Source organism: Anoplopoma fimbria, chromosome 12 (assembly GCF_027596085.1).
Source record: "Anoplopoma fimbria isolate UVic2021 breed Golden Eagle Sablefish chromosome 12, Afim_UVic_2022, whole genome shotgun sequence".
Classification (NCBI taxonomy): domain Eukaryota; kingdom Metazoa; phylum Chordata; class Actinopteri; order Perciformes; family Anoplopomatidae; genus Anoplopoma; species Anoplopoma fimbria.
In genome coordinates, this window is record NC_072460.1 from 16,743,432 (window position 1) to 16,763,151 (window position 19,720).

Here is a 19,720-nt window from a genome sequence, read left to right on the forward strand (position 1 = left end):
ATAACTCCATGTAAGAACCTACAGCTTCTGCATAGTGGTTATGTTTACACTTATTCATAGAAATAACCGTTTCTTCACCAGTGTGGAATGTATTTTTAAAGTTGTGACCGGAAGTCTAACATTATCTTCTTATTGGTTCCTGCTTTTAGATTATTTTTTTAATCAATTTGTTTCTTCGATTGTTGGCTAATTGATAACATTTTATTCATAAAACAAAGTAATATTAAATATTCGTGATATTTATCGTACTCTGTTTGTTCGTTACTAAGAAACCGTTACGGCTGTTTTATTTCGAAAAATGCGCACCCGGAAGTAATTTTCTTCGTTCCGTCCTGACGTCAGCGCAGCGGTCAACGCTCATTGGCTAGCGGCGAAATTTGAAATGCAACGCGCTCATTGAAGCTCTGGCTGCGGAAGGATGTGGACAAAGGTGCAACAAGGTGGTCGCTAAAAAAACGAAAAAGATAATTTGTGCATTAAACGCCGCCGACAGGGTTCTGCTGTCCAACATTTCTCCAGCACCGAATCGGTAGGTAACTATTAGCTACGTGTGAGCTAAACTATCCGCCGTGTTGCTTTTTCAATCATAACGGAAAGCTAGAAGCGAAACAAAAGGAAGCAGCTGCACTAAAAGCATTGGTTAATGAGGAATAACAGATTAGATTAGATTTAAATGAGCCTGTGGGTAGTTTACAACACGGGTAATTCATTATTAAATAATTTTGTTTTTAGGCATTGTTAGCGTTGCCATTAGGTTTGAGGATAATTCCCACTTCCTCTTGACATTTGCCAGATGTCTTAATTTAAAGCTTGCTTCGTTGAAAATGAGCCATGCACCAGCCCTATCTATCTATCTATCTATCTATCTATCTATCTATCTATCTATCTATCTATCTATCTATCTATCTATCTATCTATCTATCTCGAAACGCAACCCCTGTTCTATGAACTAACTGTACTTAATGTCTCTCTTTGAAGGGTCTTCAGTTATAGACCATCATGCAGACTGCTGTGCAGGGCCTCCAGAGTTTATATGATAAACTGAGGACGCAAGTTGACCTTCTCAACGAGAATATTGAACCCAGTGAGTACTTTATGGTTATTGCTTTTAACTTGACTATATATCAACTGGAGACATAGGTCCCTATGCAGATGCCTGTAAGAGTACTATGTGCTATCTCTTTCCCAGACTTCATCCAGCTCGCACAAAACTTTGATGACTGTCGTCGCAAATGGCTGAGGTCAGAGCAAGAACTGGGCTCCTGCAGAGAGGGGCTCACCAAAGCACAGACGGAGAGGGGAGCCTTGGAGGTCAAACTGAAACATGCCCGCAACCAAGTGGATGTCGAGATCAGGCGCAGACAGAAGGCCGAGGCCGACTGTGAGAAGTTGGTACGTTGGATTAAATGCAGACCTTTGTTTGATGACATATGTTGATTTAGTCTGCTGTTAATTCACCTGGTTCAGGGAGTCTCTCATTTCTGCTTTGCTTGAATTTTTTACAATACAGGACCGTCAAATCCAGTTGATCCGGGACCTCTTGATTAGTGAGGGATCCTCCAACAGCATCCAGCTGAGTGCAGAGCAGCGCTCAGCTCTTGCCTTCCTCAACACAAACTGCCAGGCAGCAGCAGCCAGCCTGAATACCAGCCGAAGGTAATAAAACCCTTGTACCTGTTGCTGGAGCCATAAGGAAAAATACAGAGTACAATGTTCCTGGTCATTTATTCTCCTATTTATATATCACATGAATGCACCTTTCCAGCACACTTTCAACCCACTCCAACTTTCAAATGCTTTCCCATTTAGATTTTTAAAATCTCAAATGACAAATAAAACCATTTTCTTTAATGTTTTCATGGAGGCAAGTGTAAATAAATGGTGTGTGGGAAATGCTGCAGACTGGCTTGACACATACTTTCTGTTGCTCCTGATAGACTGACTAGGATAGATGAGTCCGCCTCCATCTTGTCAGATATCAGCTACGACAAAACAGATGACTCCCTTGTAAGTACTTCCCTTTTCAGTATCATGTAGAGTTAACATCATACACAGTATAAATGATTCTGACGGGCTTGATCTGTGACAGGATTGGGACTCCTCCAACGTGAGGACGGTGCGACTCAAAAAAAGAGAGAAAAGGGTATGATAAGTGCATGTGAACCATTTCTCTTTAAACAATCGTATTTGGAAGCTTAGCTTCATGTTCACTGGAGATTCGGATGTCATGTCTGCTCTCTGGATTTCAGCGCTCCTCCAGAAATCATGTCGATGGTCCCCCACTTGCCTCCAAACGGTCTCGATCAACAGGCAGAACTTCAGAGAGGGTAAGGAAACGCAAATGCTTTGTTGCAAGAATGTAACCAGCTCCTAAATTGTACAGTTCGGCCCTTACATAGTCTGGTTGTATGTCATTATCCTAAGTGTTTTTTTATTAATTTGTGACAGGGAAGTGAGACTCTTGTGACGAAGACCACAGTGACCGTCCCTGGGAATGGAGGACCTGTTGAGGCTGTTTCTACCATTGAGAGTGTTCCTTATTGGACTCGCAGCAGGAGAAAGACTGGTAAGAGTTTTGGTATAATGTGGGTATGTAAACCTGGGTTATGATGGCCCCCGTTCTTCATTTGTGGTTTACCTAATCCAGGCTAATACGATGTAAGCCAGTTTAAATTATCTTGTTTATATTCGTCCAGCTACCTTGATTCTTTAAACACAACTTGATAATAGTAATTAGTTTGGGACAGTTGTATAGTTCTTTTTTGATGTCACAGTCTAAAGATGTTGTTTTCATTCTGTCTGAACATATTGTTAATCTTGGATACAATCCATTAAAAGCATGATTTTTTTTATTTATTCGAAGTAAAGGCAAGTATGGTACATTTTAAGCCATCATTCCCCAAATCCTCTACTGTACAGGGCCCTGTTGCCAAAATAAAAATGTTATTTAATCAAAGGAGACTGCTCATCAACCTATTTGCAACGTTTTCATTATTTGTGTGAGTCTCTTGAGTCTGAATTTGCAGCAGCAGTGATTCAAGAGTATATCTTCTCATAATTGCAGTGGTCATGGCAGGTAACACATTGCTTTATTTCTTTCTATCTCTTGCTCAGCTGCCATGGAGTGGGACTCTGAATCTGTCAAGTCTGAGGACATCTTTAAGCAGCCCAGCAACCCTGAAGGGGAGAGAAAAGTGGCGCCAAGCACTCCGCAGAGCCACGGGAGTGTCCGTCATCACGAGTTTGTCTCCAAAACTGTACGTATGCCATTTAATCAGACTAGAAAAGCACATTGTAACAACAACTTTTTTTGCCTTAAAGCCAATCAGTTTGATCAAACTTGGCACTGAAGCTTGTTATCATCTACTCTCAAAAACTTTGACGTCTGCTCCTTAACATTTTTATGCAATGTATTTACTCAAATTTATTTGCCAAAACAAAGTGTAAGTTCCTGGTTTAGCTGAACATTTAGGTGGCTGTTGACCCACAATTTTTACCAACGTCCTAATTCATGTTAATGTCTTTTTTTTTAATAGGTCATTAAGCCAGAATCATGCGTACCTTGTGGAAAGAGGATCAAGTTTGGCAAGATTTCACTCAAGTGCCGTGACTGCAGGGTGGTCTCTCACCCCGAGTGTCGCGAGCGTTGCCCCCTGCCATGCATCCCCAACATGGGCGCCACACCGGTCAAAATTGGCGAGGTGTGTGAGAACCCTTTTCACTGATTCATCTCTTGTTTACTTCCACTCTGGAGTTTTATCCCAGTGCTGACAGATTACCCCATCTTTCATTTGTTCCTAGGGTGTGCTTGCAGACTACGTGTCTGACTCATCACCCATGATTCCACCTCTCGTGGTCCACTGTATCAGTGAGATCGAGCAAAGGGGCCTGCATGAGGTGAGTGGTGCTTTCCTGTCCTAATAATTTGTGGAAGTTGGTTAATCCTCACACCCCAGTAGTTAACTTTAATGTCTTGCCCTCAAGCTGTGACAGAGAGCTGTAACTATACGACAATCTGTTCCTGGGAGATTAAATTCCCAATTGCTCCAAATCTCTTGATTGCTTTATGACTGTGCCGATGGTCTCCTATTTCTATTTTATGTTTTGCTTCTGTCACATTTTCTCAAGATTGATACCACTCTCATTTCTCTGCGCTAAGTACAAAGCTAGACCCAGGAGACAATTTGCTTCGCACAAAACTTGAAGCGGAGGAAACCAGCAGCCTGGCTCTGTCCAAAATGATGCCCACCAGCCCCATTTTAAAGCTCAATAATTAAAGACTGTCTTGCTTGTTTAGTTTGTACAAAAAAAAAAGACGTGGTGACCAGTGACCGAGAACAGTTAAGAAAATGAAACAGCAAATGTTGAATAATTGTATTTCTTCCTCTCAGGCTGGACTCTACCGTCTCTCCGGTGCGGATCGCACAGTGAAGGAACTAAAGGAGAAGTTTCTACGCAGCAAAACTGTTCCCGTGCTGAGCAAGGTGGACGACATCAATGCCATCACTGGCCTCCTCAAGGACTTCCTGAGGAACCTCAAGGAGCCTCTTCTCACCTTCCGCCTCAACCGTACCTTCATGGAGGCAGCCGGTATGTATGTGTGTGTGTGACTGGTGTTAGAAAAGACGCTGTTGTTGGTAGCTGCTTCGGTTGTGGAGGGATCTATAGGAGAAATGAATGGCACACGAAATCATTAGCAATTTATAACTTGAAATAACTTCCACTCTGTAACTTTTTAATGGATGGCAGAAATTTACCCAACATAAGTGACCTCTATTTTGTTTTTATAATTTGTTTTGAGAATTAATGAGAAACTCGGCCATGAATTTGCCTGGAACGACAAAAGAGATTGATCTTCTAGTTTTTCAGCCTTTTTTTTTTTTTTACAGGAGTCTGATACATTAGCTTTCAAGTTGTTAATAAATCCGCACAGCCTCCCTCTCTGCTAACAAAGTAGTTTTCTTTGTTTCCTTTCAGAGGTTTCAGACGATGACAACAGCATAGCTCTGATGTACCAAACCATCAGTGACCTGCCACAACCCAACAGAGACACTCTGGCTTTCTTAGTCCTTCACCTTCAGAGGTTAGTACTAAATATATAAAATACTAATATACCTCATTAGAGCGATGCATATCCTAATGCATCTGATAACAAAAGCATTAATTTTGCTTTGATGCCTTGTATGTTTTTAACAGAAGTCTCTCTGTAACTGACCTTTTTTTATTTTATTTTAGTTAACTGTATCCTCTGAATTTATTTGGTTTGATGAGTCCGTCTCATCTAATTTTACACTGGGTAATTATTCAGTTTATTTTACCCAGGGGTCTGAAACCTTTTTGATATATAGTGCCATTTAAAATGTTTGCTATTTCAACATTAAGATTATGACGCATCATAATTTTAATTGCAGATCTGTCATTTTTTACCATCAACATAGACAATGTGCATAGCAACATTTTTGCGAAACATCTTTCTCCCATAATCATAAATACACATTGTAATTATATATTGCTGTTCTACACAAGAAGGATGCCATTTTTATGAAAACATCCACCCCTAAGTTAAAATAGTGAACCCTACCAACCTTCCACCAATCTTTTTCATCACTAATAAACTTATCAAATTCTGCAAAGAAAGTACCAGCCAATCAGACACCTTCTCGGAATGTGGGTTGAGAGAAAAAAAATCAAACTACCGCATATAACATGCTGCGCAATTCCTATGGTTGTTAAAGAGGCATGCGGATGAGACAGCACTTCAACGTTTCCAAAAAACTTGCACACTTGCTGCTGTTGTGCCATTGGTTAAGCTTTCATACGCTGAAGGTTGCCTACCCCTGATTTAAGCTAAAACCCACTTTTAAATGTTGTATATTGTATTTTATATTTACCACAGGAACATAACTGAATCTAATAACATCTTTCAGAGTTGCTGACAGTTTGGACACTAGGATGGACATCAGTAACTTGGCTCGAGTGTTTGGACCAACTATTGTGGGTCATGCAGTTCCCAACCCTGATCCTATGTCAATCCTCCAGGACACCAAACGACAACCCAGGGTAAGCCTGAATGAGACATCACGTCTATCACATATCATGTTTCTCCAGTTTCTTTTTAAGTCGTATAATAATGTACAACTTTAATGTTGTGATTTCAACACAAAGTGTTACATTTCCCAGAATCCTGGGGGCAGCAAACACTTGTTAAGCAGCTTCTTTGTCAGAAATACAACCGGTGCAGCTGTTTACAGTGTAGCTGACAAACATGCTTTGTTTTGATAAAGAAGCCAGCCAATAACTGCCCTTTTTTCCATCATGTCATGAGCAACTGCTGGCTGATGTCATGCTGTGAGCTTGGTAAAAGGAGTTAGTCAGCAACAGCTCTCTGTGGCTACTCCCCCTTTTCCATTACACTGTGCATTATTTGTGAAACTTATCCACTGCCAAAAAAGGCAGTAAATGACCATGTCTTGTTTGCTTGTAGAAGCTTTAACCTTGGTGACAAACATTGGGTTTCTCGGGACTCCTTCATCATTCAGTTCACCCAGTGGTTTGCCAGTTGAATGCTTTTAATGTGAACTAACGAACTCATAGTGAGGCAGATATTAATGAGAAAAACATTAATAACTGCAACGCTGAAGTACACACATGCACCATTTCCTGCAATTAAATGCAGTGCAGGAATGTCAGACTCTGCCGCTAACGATGGTCAGTAAGATTAGTGAGCTAATTACAGAATGTAAATGAATATACTGCTGAAATATGAAAAACTGCAAATACAATCAAAAATGGCATCTAATTTCCTGAAAAGTGTTTGGATTTTAACTTTCTGTCATCAAAATGTTAACTGTGAGACAAAACTCAAGTTGCAAGGTCTAGATGAGACTTTAATATATATTCTCTAAGGATTGTTTTTACACAATTTTAAACTAATTATTGTGATTATTAATTATCAAACTATTTAGCAAAAAGAGGTCCATCTTTTTACCCACCGTAATAAGTGACTGACCTACAACAACAAACAGAGACCACCAAAAAGCTGAATACTGTATACTTCTACACTTCAGAACATCATCACAACACTATAAACCCTTTTTAGTAATTCCCCTCTGTCTTGATCCAGGCATCTACACACAGATTCAGCTCAGCACTGTTAAAAGAGGATGAGGCAACACAGTGAAATAACCCTGATCTTTTGCATTTGTGCTAAACACTCTCTCTGTTCAGGTTGTGGAGCGTCTGTTGTCCCTGCCGGTGGATTACTGGGCCCAGTTTGTGATGGCGGAAAGCTATCCGCCTAACTTGGACCACCTGATCATTGAGAACGCAAACTGCTATGCCACCCCCGAGAGAAGTAAGGGCTCACTAGATTTTGTTTGTTTGTTTTTCTGCAGTGTTTGCTAGTTGATATATCATTGTAATATTTGTACTGTTGCAGTGAGCATGCTGGGACCTCTGACTACTCCAGAGCACCAGCTCAATAAAACCCCCTCATCCAGCTCCTTGTCTCAGCGTATGAAGTCCAGTCTGACACCAAGGTAAACACACAAGCACACACCCCCCCTGCCATGTTTTGACACTGTTTTTCCCGTAATCAATGGGCCTCATGCAAGAACGACTCGTGCAAACTGATTTATTCCTAGGTGGCTTGAACAAGTGATTTAGGAGAATTTGCCGCATTTAACAATTTTCTCGTACCATGAATCTTCTCTTCGGTTGGAACACAATTAACGAGTGGTCCAGACTAGTCGTAGAAGCCGTGCAATTGGTCTGTTTTTCACTCATTACTTTGAAGCCGTTTTGAGCTTGAAAAGCCTATAATTACGTTGACATAATCTTGTTTGCCTTTGCAATTTGAATTAAAGGCTAATTTAATTCTAAATGTATTCATATAGCCTTTCATATCGACCATTCATTTAAATTGGCTATTGAATTTATTGTACAACAATATCAATATGAACATCTCAAACTGCAAAACATCTTAAATGATTTGACCCCCTACTTTTGCAGTCATCAATCACCTTGTGTTGGCGATAGACCATTTCTACTTTATTTCAGTGACAGTGTGACCCTCGGGTAACACAGCATTTAAAAGCACTCTGTTTTTCCCCATTCCTTGGCTTTAAATGGTCCCTTAACTCTGCTGCTAGCACTGTTAAAGATTATAGACTTTTTTTTTATGGATCTCTGAAAGCAGGACTTCAATTTGAGACATATTGGGCCAGGACGCGTAAGCTTATATGGTATTTTTGTTAATTATTCTAATACAATTCTCATGAACCCACTGGTGGTATTCACCATGTTTACACTGGTCATTTACACAGTTATCTGAGTGTTTGCTGAATTTGACATGGTAAACTTGTACAAGCCGAATATAGGTGGGGGAAAATAATAATACAGCATAGTATCTGGATTTTTTGCTGCCAATATTGTATCGACGCCAAATATTAATGTTTTATTAAAAAACAATAATATTGCAATGCAAATTAAACCTAAATCCTTCTTGCATGAGGTCCAATGATCTTACAATTACTTCTAGAATGACTTGTGTGCTGCTGATTCCAATGTTTAACAAAGATATTAAAAAAGAAACTTATCTTCAAATTTAGATAAAAGCTGGCTCATCTCAGCGTCTTTAATATAATTTAATATATACTGTTCAATATTTCCTTATACTTCTTTGACTCTAATGTATTATTTAATTAAATGCCATAATGTGCTGTCTTTGCAGATTTGGGAGCAAGAGCAAATCAGCAGTCGGATTTTCAAGCTCTCGTCAAGGAAAATTCTTTGCATCTCCACTCCTTAAATAATCCAAAGCAGCTACACTTAACCTTTTCTTGATACCGCAATAACAACAAATACAAGTCTTTTTGCATTTATGCAGAATATATATAATGGTACCGCTTTAAAAAAAAAAAATGCTATAAATCCTCCAGTCTCTTAGTCTTCTTATAATCGTTTTTAATGTTTCACAATAGTAAGAGTTGTATATTGGTGATTTTACGTGTTTGTAAAAGGAGACATTTTTTTTTTTAAGCCAGTAGGTTTTCCTATCGATGCACACTCTTTTGAGCTGATGCTTTTTCTAAATGTTTAACAAGACATTCTACTTCCACCCCTTAACACATGGGAATGTACTGTTTATTACTCTTTTTGAGAAATATACGTATAGGTGAAAATATGTACTGTTTATGCACAGTTTTATTGTGACTCCGCTTCTAAATTCAGTAATTTCTTTAGACAGTTTTATCAACTCATGTGTCACTCAGAAGTTGAATAACTGATTCTCAAGCATTTCATTCTAGGTCGTATTGAATGTGTGACTGCTAGTAAGATAATCTTTTAAGTTTTTTGATGTTTGTATTTCATTTCTTTTGCGTTTTGTGTTCATCCTCCAGAGAATTGTAAATGTTTACAAGCTTGCGTGCCATTTCCTTTTCATTCTACAAACAGTAGTTATAAGAAGTCAACATGGATCCTCTGCAAACTTGACGGAGTGTGAGTTTATTGTTAATTGGCATTAATGGGAGAACATTTTAGTATCTTCACTTGCAGTTGTGCTTAGCACTGCCAGTGATCATCAGGAATTTATATTCTGGTTTATGTCACAGGCTGTAATCTCTGCCAGATAATTTTGCTTCTCTAATGTTTATTGCTCTGTGTAATGTTTGTACTCTGGGTGGATGCTTACGAGCAGTCCCATGTAAAAGGCAATTACTTTGTAAGATTAGCCAGTTAAGTTGTCGTGGCATTATATGATTAACTATTAGCACACATTTTGTACACAAGTATGTACTCTAAAATTCATGTGAATTATAAAATACATGTCTAACCTTTACAAAAATGTCTTGTGTGCCTTCTTTCAAATGCTTTGTGCTGTTCCCTAGCTTCCTGAATCCAAAAGTTGGACTGTGTAAAGGGAGTTTTTATGATCCAGGTTAATGACACTTCCTTCAAATCATAAGTTTAGACACATTACCCATCATGACATGTTATTCTAACAACTCACATGAGAATCTTAACCGCCATCTTTGTCTTTGCCAAGACACGCCCAACATATGAGGTGTGAGTTTAATAAGAGTTTTTCTCAGGACACTTTATGACATGTTTATTTTGTGAGGTATTTCCTGGTACAGCAGTTGAGAAAATGTAACTTCAAAATTTAGGCCACGGCCAGAGAAGAGGAGTGCTCTTGACGTATTCCTGGAAGCCTGGGTCAGATCCCCACTTCTTCACGGCCAGCTTCTCCAGGATGGGGATGCCGCTGACATGACGTAGCAGGAACCAGACGAAGAGAGGCGACACCACGCTCAGGTACTGGTGACCCTCCATCACCGAGGAGGCTGAGAGCCAGAGACCGGACCACTGCAGGATCTCCCCTAAGTAGTTTGGATGTCTGCTGTAAGCCCACAGTCCACTCTGGATGAATTTCCCCTTGAGCCACAAAAAAAATAATTTGACCACAGTTACACTCAGCGAATGATGCATTAAAGGGTTGCACAATGCAAGGTCTGTTAACTTACAGTATTATCTGGGTCACTCTTGAAAAGCCATTTCTGCTGGTCAGCGATAGCTTCAGTAGCAAAGCCGAGGCCCCATACAGTCCAGCCAATGTAGTCCCTCGTTCCCAGAGGCACGTCCCGTTTCTCGCTGTTCAGCATGAGGGTGGGCAGGAGGGTCATAAATACCCACATGGCTGTGATAAAACAGTAAAATAAAAAGAATCATCTTCAGCCTGCCTTGCCTTAATACCACCATAAACTAAATGCATTCAACTTACAGTAACAAACAGCAGAGCAAACAGAGGGGATTTATTTATACAGGGCAACTTGGGTGCCGAGTTGGTTTAGGACTACGGCAATGAGAGGAATGCATCTGCATCCCTAAAGAAGTACCTTGAACAGTCCAATATATAAAGAAAGTCCCTGGGCTGTCTCTGACATTGTTGAACCTGCGATCATGACCGTCCTTCAAGATCCGCATGAAGAGGAATGTCCCCAGCCTGCAGAGAGAGGACATGGTTAACGACCGTTAACATTAACCAATGGCATTATTCATTAACCTGACTTTAAGGTTTCACAGTCATTAGTTCCTCCACTGAACTCGCCAAGGACCCTCCGTTACTTACACAAAACTCTGAAGGTGTTAATGACAAAGGATAGAACCGCATTCCTCTGTTTGAGTTGTATTAAACTGTGCAGGGGTTCACGCTGTGTGTTTTAACAATGAGGGTCAACGCTGCCTTACTAACCTGAGCCCCCATGCTGTCACCAACCCGGTCTGCACCTTTTGGCGGACATGACTGGCTCCTCCCCAGAAACGACTCAGGTGGGCAAGTAGTATAAATGTGCCAGATCCTGGAAGAAAAGAGAGAGAGATAAGGTGCAGACTCAGGGCGGTCGGGACATGGGCATGGCGGATGGCTCTACTTGTTGCACAGTAAGGCGTGTTCAATAAATCTTTTACCCAGGATACTGCAGACAATTGGTTCCAAAGTTCAAGGGTAAAATATCCCGGAGCACAGCAGAGAGTGGCGAACCAGAAGAGGACGAGTCAAAGAGAAGTTTCAAGGTGATTCATTTGTGAAATTATAAAGAATTCAGTCATTGTTGTTGACAGGTAAGCTGCACTGTTCTACATGTAACAAATGATTTTAACATAATCTGGTTGTAAACCTGCAGTCACCTCTAACTTCGTCATTGCTCGTGCACTTAACTTTTTAGGCTGAGATCTTGTCACGAATGACAATCACCTTATTAATAGTCTGAGTCTAATCTTGTAAAACGTGAAATTAAACTGGAAACTACAAATTATAACTACTAATTATTTTACATAATTTTTTTTGATCAGACCAACTGTTCAAAACCCAAAGATATTCAGTTTAGCATTACAAAAGAAAAAAAGCAGAAATTCATCACAACTAGGTAGGTAGACCAAATGTTAAGTCATTTTTGCTTGAAAAAATGTATAAATTAATTGAATTCTTATTTCAGCTCGAGAGCAGTGGTTTTCAAAGTTGAAATTTTCATTTCAAATGGGGTCTTTGACGTGAAAACTTGCTCGAGAGGACATTAATAAACCAAGAATTGAAAAAGAGTTATTACTTGATAAATATTTTGATGTTCAGGCAGTTTGAACTAGATTTTTTTTTTTTAACCAATGCAAAAGTGAGACCAAGTAGCAGTAATCACTAGTGTGGAGAAAGGCTGTGTCCATTCTTAATTTGGCCCCACAAAAGCCCCCTTTAAGTTTTATAAAGAGGGTCCCATGGTCTCTGTCTACTTCCTGCACTGACCCAGGACCAGTTAAGTTAAGCTGATTGGATCTGCATGCCGCTTCTTAACATGAAGGAGGAGCTCTCCGGCTGTTTCACAACAAAGCTGCTTTAGATAACACAGGTTTCATAATGCTTACAGTTCAATAATTGAGTGCTGAGAAAAAAAAGCTTTTTTTAAACCATTTGCAACAAAATGAGAGTTAAGTAACCAACATATATTGCGCTTAAATGTGATTCGTCGAGTTTAAAGCAACTAAACTGTCCTGAATAACAAGTAAGGCTGCAGAAACCAGTCAGCACATGGCTGCAGATCAACATTTAGGGGAATGTTTGCATGCTGTTGGTAAAGTTATTCTTTTATTACCTGCCAAATCATAAAACTTCTCGGTCCTGAAGGCTGCAGCCAGAGCCCAGCCGGCCCACTGGATGCCCAGGTCGGTGGCGGCACATTTGACCAGAGTGCTCCCCATGACCGTGTCCTTCAGGTCGGCCAGAAGCTGTAGAGTCTGGTCTGAATTGATCATAGAGCCACTCCTCCGACACCAACAGATACATAAACACTCTGATTAAAGTTCACCGCTGCCATTCTGCGTGTGGGAGTGGCTTGAACGCGGGGAATTCTGGGTGTTGTAGTTATCAGAGGATTAGTGCGGTTCCATAACTAAGGCAGAGGGAGCATCCATGGGTCACTGAGTATGGAGGATGGAATATATATATATATATATATATATATATATACCAAAACAATCATTAAATGTCTCGATAAAAAAAATAAAAATGCAATCATTTGTACCTAAAATAGTTTGAAAAAATAAATATTAATTCATTCATCAAGTCATTTATTTATTTATTCATATGTGATTTTCAAGCTCAGTCGCTCAATAACTTAACAGCAGAGGTTTCATTTTTATACTATTTTTTATACTTCCTCTTAGTAATAGAAGAAGTATTCTGGAGTAATACCTCACTGTAAAAATACTCCGTAAAAAGTAAAAGCCCTGCAATGAAAGTGTTACTTGAGTTTAAAAAAAAGGAAGAATTATTAGCAAAAAAAGCTGTTGTTGTTATATAAAAAAAAAAGATTAGCATAGATTATTATTTATGCATTGATGTGTAAACAGCATTTTTTTTTTATTGTAGTTGGGGAAGGTGGAGCTCATTTGAATGCCTCTATATACTATTAAATAGTATAATCTGTAACAATATATCATATTTTATGAGATTAGCATGTGTTTTGTTTGTAAAAATCTTAATCTGAAAAGCAACTACTACTATACCCATATATGCCTGAATTATGAAAGGTGAAGTAACATAAAATATATAATACAACTCTGGAAGTAGCCATTCTGCTGCATAATGAGTACTTATAATTTGGTAAAACCAAGTTATACTGGAGTAAAGCTTTGAATGCAGAACTTTGTATTACTTGTAATAGAGTATTCTTATATTGTGGTACTTGTACTTGAGTATAGGATCTGAATACTTTTTCCATCACTGCTGAGAGGCCTCCAGAGCCCCAGCAACATGAGGGCTCACTGAGGTGAATATAAAGAGGTTATTTAGATACGCTTCACTCTCCCCATTTTTGCCACCTCATCAGATATCATTAAGTTTAAATACTACTATGAAAAACTCATAAGAGTCAAGTGTTACAGCAGCACAGAGGAATAATAGAGTAGACTGGAGTGATAGCTTTAAAAAACTATATACATTATTTACAATATCGGGGACTATAAAAAAGAATTGTGCAAATATATGTACCAAAGAAATCCAATAGTAATACAAGTATATAGTGTTAAACATGTGTAGTATAGCAATATACACATACACTACACAATGATAATATGAAATATCTTTAATATAAATAGAAAGAGTACCATGATGTAGCATATAATATAAAGGTACAAATATATAATATGTAGTGATACAGTATCATGTTGTGATTTGAGTAATATTATGCAATTTCATGTAGTGTTCGTACTACTACTTGTACTACTACTCCCATTGCAATGATACTATTTTATGTATAATTGCGGACATGGTGCAGGTGTGTTGTTATACATTTAACATTGAACTAAATACTGTGTGGTCTCGATGTGTCCGTATATGTAAAAGTCTCTATAAAGAGCTGTGGAGGATGGAGAGGATGAACAACCTTGAAAAAGTCTAATTTAGTTAAATATGTGATCCAAATGACGACTCTTTCCTCTCCGTTTCCCTTCATCATTAGGAATTTACACAGTCCAGACAAAATATGGCCGAAAGCTCAAGTCCTAAAGGCGGCACTGGGGACTTTGCAAAAAAAGTCCAAAGACAGCTAAGCAGAAGCAAAGAAAAGGTAACAGTCTGCTCTTTTTTGTTTCCCAAATTGCAAGAGAAAGAAGGTATTACCATTCAGTAGCTGTTGCTTTGAGGTTTGTGCTTTTTCTGCAGGTACTGCAAAAGTTGGGGAAGACAGTGGAGAGCAGAGATGACGACTTTGAACATTGTCACCAACAGTTTAACGACCAGCAGGTAATCATTCCCCTGCTTAATGGAAAACAAAGGGAAACATTGAGTTACTTTTTATGCGTTTGTTTTGGACAATAAAATAGATTAAAACGTTTGAACAATTGATAAAAAAGACTTTCAGTTCAACCCAGATCCAATTCCACTGCTGTCTCTACTGTGAATGTAAACACTGGTATGATTTATACTCAGAGAACCAAACATAATAAAAGTCATAAATCTAAAGACTGACAATTATGCAAACCTCTTGCCTATTCGCAGAGTGATGGGAACCGCATGTACAAGGACCTGAGGAACTACATTAATGCAGTTAGAGGTGAAAATGATTTTTGCTCCAAGATGTTGTAGATTTGTTTCATCTGCAGGTCTCACATGAAAGAATCTTCTTTTTACAGACATGCGTGAAGCTTCAAGACGCCTTTCTCAGTCTGTGTTTGATGCTTATGAACCCGACTGGGCTGGAGAGGAAGATTTAGGAGCCATTGTAGAGGTCAGAACGATCATCAGTGATAAACTACAGCTCTATCACTGCACATTTGTGTTTTACAAGGAGAAAAGCAGAAGGATTCACACATAGCTAGGGCACCGAAACCCCTTTCTTTCTCCCTCTCTTCATACATAATTAATGCAATATGTATGCTGTGCCTTTTAATAAGGGGGAGGACCTCCTGTGGAACGACTTGGAGGTGAAGCTATTAGATCAGGCCGTACACAACATGGAGACCTACGTGAACCAATTCCCAGATGTCCGGGTAAGACAAGAGGAAGCAAGCATGCAAGAAAATATGAGTGAATACACAGACAGACAAAAGGCCTGAGAGCAAACACGCAAATCCCTACAAAGACACACACACACACACACACACACACACACACACACACACACACACACACACACACACACACACACACACACACACACACACACACACACACACACACACACACACACACACCATCTGTGCGTTCCACTACCCATACTACCATACTATTTAGTATGCCAGAAAAAGATCTATTAACTCCCAAAAAAGTATGTCTATGCCAAAAGTACCAGGATGTGCTACTGCATCTGGTGATATTTTGCAGTATGCAAGCCAGCATGCTTTTCTGCCTATGTGTCACAGTTCTATGTACAATGTTATCACGTAGTGCGTCCCATTTGAATTTCTACTGTTCGCAACAGTACGTTCTTCCTAAGGGAAGCTGCAGTATGTACTAAAAGTAAATGTTTGCAATTTGTAAAACAGTGCCAATCTTTTCCAATCTGTAGGAGAAAGTAGCCAAGAGGGGAAGAAAACTGGTCGACTACGACTCTTCCCTTCACCACCTGGAGTCACTGCAGACTGCTAAGAAGAGGGATGATGTCAAGATCAACAAGGTTATTGAAAATGGGATGCATATTATTATTTTTTTATCTGTGCATTTCAACCTTCACTTGCCCAAAAACATACTTACATTTCTTCACTCTAAAGGCAAAAGAAGAGATGAATGCTGCCAAAGGTGTCTATGAAGGGATCAACACTGAGTTAAAAGAAGAGCTGCCAGTGCTCTTTGAAAGGTTTGCTTGAATATTCTTTTCATCATCATATGAAATGTAAGGGTATACATATGTTTTACATTATGGTTTTATTTTCTTTCTCAGCCGTTGGATGCTTTGTGACAGTCTTCTCAGCTGTATCCAATATAAGAGAAATCTTCTATAAGGAAATGAGCTCGGTATGTTTTTCTTTAGTAAGTAGGCAAACAATATACATTGTTATGTTGTTTTCTTTTTGACCAGTTCTGTTCTCTTTCAGCTCAACCTTGATCTACAGAATGTGATAAAGGAGTTGCAGGCTCAGCATCCGGACAAAATGTTTTCTTTAAAGGGAATGCAACGGTAGGTTTTTCTTTCTAGCTTTGACATTTGAAGACATTTTGAATGATTATAGTTCAACAAAAAGTTATATCATCCAGTCATGACAACTGAAGCTCTGCTAAATATACAAAGGCTTTTCTCAGCATCACAAACTACTGTTGCTAACAGGGTTGTTTTTTCATCTCCAAAAAACATTTAATGCCAATATTTCCCATATTTTGGGGTTAAACAGCATTATGGGCCCAAAGCTGCAATATTTATTACAATATTTGTAAAAGTTGACTTTTATTTGGGATGAATACTTTTAATAAGTTGATATCTCAATTTGGGGATAGAAGCAAAATATTAAAATAATTTACTTGCTTTTTGTCTTATATTACAAATTATTTCAGATATGGCTCCCTGAAGAGACGAAGTCTGATGTCCCCCAAGGCCTGGAAAGCCAGCTTCTCTGAGTTTCACAAGAGCTATAGTCCTAAACCAGGCCAGAGGTTTAGTTTCAGGTCCCCAGACAAGCCTCGCCACAGCACTTTGTCCAGAGAGAGCAGCATCCTCGGAGTCTCATCGCAATCGACCCTCCCGGAGAGCCTCACTTCGAGCCACAGTGAGATCCACAGTTCTCCTCAAGAAGACGCTCCAGCTGAAAATGAGCAGAAGTCTGGAGAGAACAACGTTGATGTGGAAGAGGAGAAAGGCACGAAAGAAGAGGAGTCTGAGCCGAAGCCTCCTGCAGAATCTGATCCTAAGGCAGACGGTGGGAAAGCTCTACCAAGTGAGAGCAGCTCTGAACTGAACAACTCCTGTGATTCAGAGAGCTTGGAGCTTCAGCTGTCTGCTGCAGACGACGGCCCGCTGCACATTGAAGAGAGAGAAGACAGCCCGGTAAACCTCAACATCCCGAAACCAAACAGACTGGAGAATGGTGAAGCGTCTGGGTTACACCCCGACAAGGACCTGAGCCTTCCTCACAAGGTGCGTCATTAGCTTTGCTGTGAAATGGTGATACAGACCTTTATTCACTATTGTCATCATTCTCATGACTCATATTTCATTTGACTTTTCAGGATGCTCCTGCAGAAAAACAGGCAACTCCAGACTCCAAAAGCACCGAGGTTTAACTTATTCAGACTTAAGGTTTGTATTATTCATGCATTATTATCAATCGTTAATGTTTCCATCTATCTTCTTCATAAATCCATGTCTGCCCTTTGTTGATTTAAACAGAGAAGCAGAGGAGATTGAAGTCAACAGCTGCACAAGAAAAGAAAAATGTTCTGAAATGTTCAACTGTAATTTCAGGAATGATTGACATGTGCATTGAATTGTTGGTGTTAGCTTTCTTATTTATCTTTTATTGAAATCAGATGTACATACAGTGCAGTTCATAGTATGGGTAAAGTCATATTTTTGTAACAGCCATGTTTCATTTTAAGAAATCTTTGAAAAGTATAGATTATCGATATAGTTTTTACAAACAGGTTTCATTATATTCTGCACCAAAAATTAGGAAATCGAAAAGTTATTTTTATGTGTCTAATGTTAGCAAACATAAATGCACCCATAGGTTTACATTGTTAGAAATGTTTCTTACTCACTACAGTACCGTATGCAAATGAACATGTGCTGTGGACTTCATTTTCCATTTTAAGTTTGAATTACATTTAAGAATATTTGATCTTTTTCACTCACAAAAATGGAATCAGTTAATTAGTTGTGCACTGTGAAGGTGAATCATTATTTAATTCTGAACAGTTCTCTTTTTTTGTATCACATTTATACTGATTTGTTGACTTGTTCTGGGTTGTTTGAATTTAATTTTAGTTGTCAGTAGCTGTGGTTGCTTCTCTGCCAATAAAGGTTTTAAAATGATAAAGACAAAACCAATAAGCTCTCACTCACCACATTTCTCAGCTTTTTGTCATTGTGACCCAACACAGTTTTCAATAGTTTGCATTAATTTACTTGCATACTTCCTGTTTTAAGAGTATTTAATCCTAAATATTTAAAAGTTTATTTGAACCAAATGTTTAAAAAAAGTTGAATTCCAAAGTTAAAATGTTGAGAATAGTCTGGCCATCATAGGTCAGTCTTTACTAGATTAGTTCAATGAAATGTGTGTTTTTGCTTCATACATTTCCTGAAATTTGTAATGGTCAACAGACCCCAGTGTCTCTCACTTCATGAATCACAACAACAAGGAGTTTTATTTTGGTAGTCAGAATCAGGACACAGCAGTCCTCTTTGAATTCGGCTTTGTGTTATGACTGAGCAGCATCAATATATATCTATGCATCCTCTTGTGTTATGTCCAGCTGAATATGACCAACTTTGTGACTTATTATTATCACAACTTTACCCATTTTTGAGGTGGATCACTCTGCCTGTGAAAACACCCTTAGTGTCCCCTGTAGCTTTGAAGGGAGCTTTTTATCAAGTCTGACAAAATTACCCTGATGATGTCACCAGGGCTATGTCAGCTTTGGGTAGGGGGGTGAAAAACGTGGTTGTTTACGGTGCAGGAAGGATGTCGGGTGCGACTTGACAGCCGACCAGCACAGTGCTGGTTTGAGCCGGTTTTATGTGGAAAACAAAACACCACATTCCCAAACAGCACTGTTAACCAAAGAGTATCATAAAGACATATTTCACATGGCTTGTTGTGGCTGAATCCAAATAGAAAAACAAACACACTTAACACTTTAAAGCTGTGACAATATGAAATCTGACTAAATGGATTACAGCAAATGATGCTTGACCCATACTAGGAACTAAAAGTGGGTATCTCGCCCTCTGCTGCACAGATTTCAACCATTTCTTTCCCTTTTTTTTTTTAATCTGTCACTCCCAAGTCCTTCAATGTCCATCCATCCATCAGCGTAACCACTTATCCTTTTCAGGTTTGCAGGAAGTCCTTCTATGTGCAACACTAAACCGCTGAAATACAGGTGAATTTTATCATGCAATTAAATTTGAATCCAACGTGATCCTTTTTAGAGAAATAATGTGCTTATCAGGATTTTATGTTTTACCCCACACATTCCAGTTGAGCCAAAATGATAGGTCGAATTAATCAG

General features: G+C 39.1%; 3 protein-coding genes across 3 annotated transcripts; 2 read left to right on the forward strand and 1 right to left on the reverse strand.

Moving 5' to 3' along the window:
* Window positions 1–374: 374 nt before the first annotated feature.
* Window positions 375–8,830, forward strand: racgap1 (Rac GTPase activating protein 1). The gene is made up of 17 exons (XM_054609219.1): window positions 375–529; window positions 979–1,084; window positions 1,190–1,392; window positions 1,511–1,656; window positions 1,938–2,007; window positions 2,090–2,143; window positions 2,250–2,327; window positions 2,449–2,566; window positions 3,115–3,257; window positions 3,537–3,701; window positions 3,802–3,897; window positions 4,392–4,590; window positions 4,978–5,083; window positions 5,928–6,060; window positions 7,228–7,354; window positions 7,439–7,538; window positions 8,732–8,830. Exons 2-17 carry the CDS (start codon window positions 1,000–1,002, stop codon window positions 8,811–8,813), a joined length of 1,905 nt encoding a protein of 634 aa, XP_054465194.1. The 5' UTR covers window positions 375–529; window positions 979–999; the 3' UTR covers window positions 8,814–8,830.
* A 752-nt stretch (window positions 8,831–9,582) lies between these two features.
* Window positions 9,583–12,884, reverse strand: si:ch211-210c8.6 (uncharacterized). Its single transcript, XM_054609220.1, has 5 exons — window positions 12,645–12,884; window positions 11,255–11,360; window positions 10,899–11,005; window positions 10,527–10,699; window positions 9,583–10,437 (listed from the first exon to the last, which is right to left on the reverse strand). The coding sequence occupies exons 1-5, from the start codon at window positions 12,802–12,804 to the stop codon at window positions 10,159–10,161; spliced, it is 825 nt and encodes a 274-aa protein (XP_054465195.1). The 5' UTR covers window positions 12,805–12,884; the 3' UTR covers window positions 9,583–10,158.
* Window positions 11,391–18,522, forward strand: bin2a (bridging integrator 2a). The gene is made up of 13 exons (XM_054609221.1): window positions 11,391–11,574; window positions 14,511–14,618; window positions 14,714–14,794; window positions 15,050–15,104; window positions 15,184–15,278; window positions 15,445–15,540; window positions 16,059–16,166; window positions 16,261–16,343; window positions 16,426–16,504; window positions 16,585–16,667; window positions 17,039–17,618; window positions 17,711–17,780; window positions 17,871–18,522. Exons 2-12 carry the CDS (start codon window positions 14,535–14,537, stop codon window positions 17,762–17,764), a joined length of 1,398 nt encoding a protein of 465 aa, XP_054465196.1. The 5' UTR covers window positions 11,391–11,574; window positions 14,511–14,534; the 3' UTR covers window positions 17,765–17,780; window positions 17,871–18,522.
* The last annotated feature ends 1,198 nt before the right edge of the window (window positions 18,523–19,720 follow it).

Bases quoted from the DNA above. Each gene is read 5' to 3' on its own strand.
- bin2a (XM_054609221.1), top strand. From the start codon at position 14,535: ATGGCCGAAAGCTCAAGTCCTAAAGGCGGCACTGGGGACTTTGCAAAA. The intron at 16,668-17,038 runs GTAGGTTTTTCT...AAATTATTTCAG, and splicing joins TCTTTAAAGGGAATGCAACG to ATATGGCTCCCTGAAGAGAC. The intron at 17,619-17,710 runs GTGCGTCATTAG...TTGACTTTTCAG, and splicing joins ACCTGAGCCTTCCTCACAAG to GATGCTCCTGCAGAAAAACA.
- racgap1 (XM_054609219.1), top strand. From the start codon at position 1,000: ATGCAGACTGCTGTGCAGGGCCTCCAGAGTTTATATGATAAACTGAGG. The intron at 1,657-1,937 runs GTAATAAAACCC...TGCTCCTGATAG, and splicing joins AGCCTGAATACCAGCCGAAG to ACTGACTAGGATAGATGAGT. The intron at 3,702-3,801 runs GTGTGTGAGAAC...ATTTGTTCCTAG, and splicing joins CACCGGTCAAAATTGGCGAG to GGTGTGCTTGCAGACTACGT.
- si:ch211-210c8.6 (XM_054609220.1), bottom strand. From the start codon at position 12,804: ATGATCAATTCAGACCAGACTCTACAGCTTCTGGCCGACCTGAAGGAC. The intron at 11,361-12,644 runs GTAATAAAAGAA...CTTTTCTTCCAG, and splicing joins GAAGTTTTATGATTTGGCAG to GATCTGGCACATTTATACTA. The intron at 10,700-10,898 runs GTACTTCTTTAG...GTTTTATCACAG, and splicing joins TATATATTGGACTGTTCAAG to CCATGTGGGTATTTATGACC.